Genomic DNA, 7755 nt, shown 5'->3' with positions numbered 1-7755 from the left:
AAATTTCGTATCTTTTTATCTTCTTATCCTAATTTGAATTTCAAATTACTCATTTTCAAATTTAATAGAATTTATCCTCCTTCATTCTATTTATTCACTATTTTTTCTTCAAAACCCATATTATAAATTTCTTTCAAATTCTTGAGTTCTTTCTTTTTCACTTCCATTGTTAAATCGACTATCAATCAAGGAATTCAAAATATTCAAAACCATCCCTCTTTTCTCGAGTAGATTATCAATCTCTCCAAAGCTAAATGTTTTTAAGTCTTCAAATCAGGTGTGGGATCTAAACTTAAAACATTATGTACGATTAATTATAGTGTTAGAAAATTTAAAAAGTTGTTATGCAAACTGTATAATATGCGAACCTAGAGGAAATATCACGCGAACACTATAGGAATTGTAATGTGAACATGTAGAAGTTATATGTGAACCCATAAAAATTATATGCAGACCATAACTGCTTAATAGGTGAGTTTTACATATTTAATTATGCGAACTCTACGTATGTTTTATGTGAACCCCTGTATATGTGTGTATATGTGAGATTGATTGAATACATGATTGCATGTCATTTGATGATAATTTGGGTTAATAAATGTGCTAAATAAGCATAGTATCAATTTTTGATATGATAAGTATATGTGTATATTACATGAAATGGGGAATGGAGGACACCCCAAACCCGGCCTAGACGTTATGGCCGAATTTGGCGATGTCACAAGGAATGGGTCTGAAATGATTTTGACTTAATAAACCATCAAAATTTCATAATTTACTGAAAACACCGATTAGTTAGTTCATTCGTCAAAAACTTATTACAGCGGAAGCCTTAAAACCGTTATAATTTCAAAATGCAGTCATGTTTTTAGAAAACCTTTGTTTGCGTACAAACCATGATTTTCAAAAATGTTTTGTCGAAATATGCAAATTAACAAGCAATCAAAACCAAAATCAATGGTTAAAAATCCATACGGTTCAGAGAGTCCTAGAAATTGCATACTCTCAATAAATCTAAAATTTAATATAAAAACCATAAATTAATAACCCTAAACAGTCTCTGGTGAAATGGTCATCGCTGAGTCCCCTTCTCATCGATCCGCCTAAGTCTGTGGATTACCTGAATAGAAAATATAAACAGAGGTGAGTTTACGTAAACTCAGTGTGTAACCCAACAGAAATAGTCATGCAATCATCCAAAAACATCATATACAATCAGATACAGATCCAGGCTCATGCCTATCCCAGATATAGATAACAGAATCAGATGTACAGATAAAATATACAGAATCCTACCCCCATCCTCTACACACCAACTCTGACCATCCCAATACACCATGTGGGGTTTAAAACACCCACTCATTCTACACACCATATCGTGTCATTTAGACACATGTCAGATAATGTGCAGCCAAACTGCTGGAATAAAGGCGATGATCGCTATACAGGACACTTCCTCCTCATAAACAAATCCCACCCCAAATCAGATACAGATAACAGATACATAAATAACAGATTAAACATGCTCAACATGCTTATATACAGATAACAGATATACATATAGCGTAATAACCAGACATGATAATAGTATCATACTCAGAACATATTTTCAAACTATCAGATCACTTCGTTCTAAGGTTTGGTTACCCCTTACCGGCCCACAGTCAATCGGAATGACCTATGCAACCCTAGGGAAAATTTTAGATTAATGGGCTCACATGCCTTTGTGGGCCCACACACCCAGGTTATCCTTGCCCGTGTGGCCCACATGGCCTGGCTCAGAAACCCATACGCCCATGTGGAATGCCCGTATGTGTGCATATACCCAACTTGGCTCGGCCCGTGTAGCCCACACGGCCACACTCGAGCCACTATAAGGCCGTGTCTTATGCACGACCATGCCTACGTCGATCATACGGTGTGTCTCGCACATGGCCATCCACACGATTGGCCATATACTAGTATGGCGTCGACAGTGGCCATTTTTGGCTTTTGCCAAAACTCAATTTTTTGCGTTTCAGGTACACACCCGATACGATTTTGATGCGAAACCACTCTCGAGCCTTCTAAACCCTAAAAATAGAGTACCCAACACCCTTAAGAAACCAATTTTACAAGTCTAACACAATTACTCAACTACGCAAACATCGACTTATCACTTATCGGAATGACCACCAGCTCGAATCAAGTCGTTAAAGTGAAAATCAATGCTTCATGGCATTCACCTATGAAACAAAATTCATCGATTACTCACCAACTATCATCTATCATAACATTGCTCACAACTCAAAACCCAAACACTAATAATAAGCAAGCCTTCACGTACCAAGCCGATTAAAGAACCCAAAACCCGCAGTAGCAACAATTCGGACGAGGAAAATGACAACAATTAAAAAAAAAGGGAATTTGAAAGTGGAAAAAAATAAGGGAGGAGAGGAAAATGTCAGAGAAGAAAAGAAGTTTTTGGGAAAAAGAATAAAAATTAAATTAGAAATCTAATTCTCCCCTAATTTTACTCCCACAAATCCCACTACACATAACTTCCTTAAACTTTTAGCTCCACTGAAACTCTCTCATGCAACTGAGCAAAATTAAGAGCTACGCTCGCGCAGGGATTTGAACATAAGACCTCCCACACACTAACTCCTTACCACTTGAACCAACAGCTCATTCTGATATGAATTTACAGGAAATTTAATATAGCCTATTGAACAAGGATAAGGCTTAGATCCAAAAATAACAAAGTTTGGCAAAGGTGGGACTTGAACCCAAGACCTCACACACACACTAAGAACACTTAACCACTAAAGCAGATACACAGTTGTGTTAGATTTTACATAAACATAAATAAATAATTCAGGGCGTTACAACTCTACCCTCTAAAAGAAATTTTGACCTCGAAATTTAACTGATCAAAATAGATGAGGATACTGCTGACACATCGAGTCATCAGGTTCCTACATGGTTTCCGCTGTGCTATTATTCTTCCACAGAACCTTTACTAACATAATAGACTTCCTCCTCAAAACCTTAAATCACAATCCATAATCTGAATCGGCTCTTTCTCAAAGGTCAAATCTGGTTTAACCTCGATCTCCTCAACAGAAACAATGTAAGATAGTTCAGACTGATACCACCTCGACATCGAGACGTGAAACACATCATAGATATGGTCTAACTCTGGAGGTAGCTCTAACTGATAAGCAACTGATCCCACACGCTTCAGAATTTGATACAACCTAATGAACCTAGGGCTCAACTTGCACTTACGATCGAATCTTAGAACTTTCTTCCACTAAGAAACCTTAAGAAACACGAAGTCCCCCACAGAGTACTCAATATCACTCCTCGTCAGATTCGCATAAGACTTTTACCGATCAAAAGTCACCTTCAAATGATCCCGAATCAATCTAACCTTGTATTCAGTCTCAGAAACCAACTCAGAACCCAAAACTCGACACTCACCCAACTCAGTCCAACATAGTAGAGTACAACACTTATGACTATATAAAGCCTCGTAAGGTGTCATCTGGATACTAGACTGGAAACTGTTATTGTAGACGAACTCAGCTAGCGATAGATAATCCTTCCAACTACCTCAAAAATATATCATGCAACTCCGAAGCATATCCTCAGTATCTGAATCACCCTCTCAGATTGACCATCGGTCTGAGGATGAAACACACTACTAAAGTCCAATCTCGAACCCAGAGCCTCATGCAATTTCTTTCAGAACTGAGAAGTGAAACGAGGATCTCTATCAGAAATAATTGAAACAGGAACCCCATGCAGTCTTACAATCTCAGAAATGTAAAGCTTCGCTAACTTCTGCAGAGAATAGTCCGTCCGAATCAGAATAAAGTTAGCAGACTTAGTTAATCGATCCACAATGACCCAATCAGAATCCTTCTTAGTGGGTGTCAAGGGCAACCCACTAACAAAGTCCATCGTCACTCGTTCCCATTTCCATAAGGGAATCTTAACCGGTTGTAACAAACCTGAGGGCAACTGGTGCTCAACCTTAACTTGCTGGCACGTCAAACATCAAGCAATAAAATCTGTAACCTCACGTTTCAAATCCGGCCACCAATACAACTCACGGAGATCCTGGTACATCTTATTACCATCGGGATGCATAGTATATAGGCTACTAAGCACCTCCCTCAGAATCGACTGCCTCAAATCAGAATTATTCGGCACACAGATTCGACCTCAAAAATACAGAATTACATCGCTATTTAGCCCTAAGTCAGAAGTACTACCACTCTCAAGCTGACGAAACCATAATCCTAGAGACTTATCCTCTAACTGCTTATCTCGAATCTGATCAATCCAATTCGGCTTAACTTGCAACTCGGCTAATAGACCCCATCATCAAACAAACTAAAGCGAGCAAACATTGCCCTAAAATCAGTCATCGCTCTTCGACTAAGAGTATCGACCACCACATTGGCCTTACTAGGATGATACTCAATCATGCAGTCATAATCTTTGAGTAGCTCAATCCATCGACGCTGCTTAAGATTCAACTCCTTCTGGGTAAGGAGATACTTGAGGCTCTTTTGATTAGTGTAAATAATACACTTCTTACCATACAAATTCAACGTAAAAACAATCACAGCCAACTCGAGATCACGCGTCAGATAATTTACCTCATGTGTCTTAAGTTGACGGGTTGCATAAGCCATAACCTTACCATCCTGCATTAGAACACAACCCAAACCAACATGCGATGTATCACTATACACCACAAACTATTTACTAGATTCAGGCTATGTCAAAACAAGAGCCTGAGTCAGAATAGACTTAAGCTTCTCAAAGCTCGATTGTTGCGCATCAGTCCAAATGAAAGGAGCTCCCTTGCGCAGAAGCTAAGTCAACGGAACTGTGATCAGAGAGAACCCATCGACAAACCGCCGGTAATAACCCGCCAAACCTAGAAAACTATGGATCTCAGATATGTTCTTAGGCTGTTTCCAATCTAGCACATCCTAAATCTTTCTAAGATTAACACAGATCCCTTTAGCAGAAACCACGTGACCCAGAAAGGTTACCTCATGCAATCAGAACTCACTTGCTCAACTTAGCGTAAAGCTATTTTTCACAGTGAATCTGAAGTACTACTCTAAGATGCTCATCATGTTCATCTTCGATCTCAGAGTAAACTAGAATATCATCAATAAAGACCACGACGAACTGATCCAGATATGGTTGAAAGATTCAGTTCATTAAATCCATGGATGCCGTCGGAGCATTCGTCAGAGTAAAAGGCATCACTAGGAACTTGTAATATCCATAACGAGTCCTAAATGATGTCTTATAACATCCACCTCTTAACCCTCAACTGATGATAGCCAAAAAATGAAGACTAGTCTTTGAAAACACCGAAACCGCTTGCAACTGATCAAACAAGTCATCGATCCTCGGAAGTGGATGCTTATTCTTCACAGTTAACTTATTCAACTGCCGATAATCGATGCACATCCTCATGGTCCCATCCTTCTTCTTAACAAACAGAATTGGTGCTCCCCATGGAGACACACCAGGATAGATAAAATCACAAATGCAGAAGTTCTTGCAGTTGAGCCTTAAACTCTGTAAACTCCTTCGGTGCCATACGGTATGTAGCGATAAACACCGGAACTGTACCCGGTAGAAGCTCAATTCCGAACTCAATTTCTCGATTCGGAGGTAAACCTGGTAACTCCTCAAGAAAGGCATTCAAAAAATCCCTCACTGTTCTAATATCCCTAACAAAAGAGTCCTTAAAAACAAAAACATTGACATAAGCCAAATATGCCTCACATCCTTTTCGAACCAATTTCTCTGCCACAAGCGTGGAGATCATATTAGACAGATAATCTCAACGCTCACCGATCACAACCACCACATTATCATCCTCAGTTCTCAGAATGACCCTTTTAGTAACGTAGCCCAAAATAACTCGTTGCTTAACCAACCAATTGATACCCAAGATCAAGTCAAAATCCCCAAATGGAAGCTCCATCAGATCTACCAAAAATACTGCCCCTTGTACCTCTAATGGAACTTCCCTATAAATTTTACTAACCCGAACAGGCTGCTCCAACGAACTCAGTACAATAACTCACTAGTAGTGCTCTCAACAGAAATCCCCAAGTTTTCATATACAGTAGCTACATAGGAGTGTGTAGAACCTATTTCTATCAGAGCAATATAAGGTACATCAAAAATTAAGAATGTGCTAGTGATAAAATTTGGCCAAAAATATCACCCCTTGTACCTCTAATGGAACTTCCCTATAAATTTTACTAACCTGAACAGGCTGCTCCAATGGACTCAGTACAATAACCTTACTAGTGGTGCTCTCAACAGAAATCCCCAAGTTTCCAGATACAGTAGCTACATAGGAGTGTGTAGAACATATTTCTATCAGAGCAATATAAGGTACATTAAAAATTAAGAACGTGCTGGTGATAAAATTTGGAGCATCTTTATTCTCTCGGCGTCAAGAAACATAAACCAAAGTAGGTTGCCTCGCTTCAGTCTGACCAGCATCTTTGCCTGGTGCTCTCTGCCCTCGGCTCATACCATTACCACCCTTAGCCGGTCCACGACAGCTAGGTGGCTACTAAACTGCCCTCTAAGGCTGCACAAAACCTGGTTTTGAAGCTTACATCTAATTTGCCCACTATGGACACTCTCTAATACGGTGCTATAAGGATCCACACCTCAAATAAGTCCCAATCCTCCTCCAACACTCGCCCGGATGGCGCCTACCACAATCTCCACATGGCTGAATCCCAGTAGGAGCAATATGAGCCCTCATTCTAACCGGCCCATCAAGTGTGGCCTTTTTCTTAGTCCTCTGAATAGAACTAAAGGGCTTTGAATCCCTCTTATTCTTACCCCTCTCTCGTTCCCTATTCTAGTGCTCCACGTGCTTAACATCCTCGGTGATTTCCACCTTCTCAACTAGAACTACAACCCTCTCTAAAATCCTCAGCATGGCTTGGGACAGTGCGCCGTCCCCAGCCGAACGGCTTTGAGACCCAGTCTCAGTAGTAGGTGAAACCAGTGTCTTACTCGTATCCAAGTTTGGCATACTGCACAGAGAGGAAAACTCAGCTTGAGCCCCTCTAAGGCTTCTACCATGGCCTCGAATGCCAAGTTCGGGTGTTCCACGAGCGCTCATCGTAAATTTTGAAATTTTATCTACATTATAAAATTTTGTGCATCAGTTCCAGTATTTATTAACAAATATTTTATGCATCAGTTATCAGAACTTCAGAAGTGTTTTTAGAGGTTTCAGTCTCCTAACCATCTCAGTATAGTTTCAGAAAGTACTATCTGCAGTGTTTCAGAACAATTTAATCTAAGTATAGAGATACTTACAGGATTGGTGCCGAAGACTTAGTGTATTACATACTTTTTCAAATTATCCAAAATATTTGAAAACCAATTCTTTTTAAATCACAATTTTAGAACCCAAAATTCATAGCCCGAGTTTTGTAACCTGGCTCTGATACCACTAAATGTAACAGCCCAAACCCGGCCTAGACATTATGGTTGAATCTGGCGATGTCATAAGGAATGAGTTTAAACCGTTTTGACTTAATAAACCATTAACATTTCATAATTCACTAAAAACATCGATTAGTTAGTTCATTTGCCAAAAACTTATTACAGCGGAAGCCTTAAAATTGTTATAATTTGAAAATGCAGTTGTGTTTTTAGAAAACCTTTATTTGTGTAAAAATCATTGTTTTCAAAAAC

At 39.3% G+C, this 7755-nt stretch overlaps 1 protein-coding gene across 1 annotated transcript; it reads right to left on the bottom strand.

The window, feature by feature from the left end:
• Window positions 1-5557: 5557 nt before the first annotated feature.
• Window positions 5558-6808, bottom strand: LOC108477747 (uncharacterized). The gene is made up of 4 exons (XM_017780246.1): window positions 6760-6808; window positions 6296-6381; window positions 5875-6079; window positions 5558-5826 (listed from the first exon to the last, which is right to left on the bottom strand). The coding sequence occupies exons 1-4, from the start codon at window positions 6806-6808 to the stop codon at window positions 5558-5560; spliced, it is 609 nt and encodes a 202-aa protein (XP_017635735.1).
• Window positions 6809-7755: the final 947 nt, after the last annotated feature.

This window comes from Gossypium arboreum, chromosome 13, assembly GCF_025698485.1.
Source record: "Gossypium arboreum isolate Shixiya-1 chromosome 13, ASM2569848v2, whole genome shotgun sequence".
Lineage (NCBI taxonomy): Eukaryota > Viridiplantae > Streptophyta > Magnoliopsida > Malvales > Malvaceae > Gossypium > Gossypium arboreum.
Note: the sequence above shows the minus strand (reverse complement) of the source record. Positions and strands in the feature narration are given on the sequence as shown.

Excerpts from the sequence above, each read along its gene's own strand:
- LOC108477747 (XM_017780246.1), bottom strand. The coding sequence starts at position 6,808 with ATGAGGGCTCATATTGCTCCTACTGGGATTCAGCCATGTGGAGATTGT. Across the intron at positions 6,382-6,759 it reads TCAGCCATGTGGAGATTGTG|CTACTGTATCTGGAAACTTG; the intron begins GTAGGCGCCATC and ends ACTCCTATGTAG. Across the intron at positions 5,827-5,874 it reads TAATGTGGTGGTTGTGATCG|AGAAATTGGTTCGAAAAGGA; the intron begins GTGAGCGTTGAG and ends CGCTTGTGGCAG.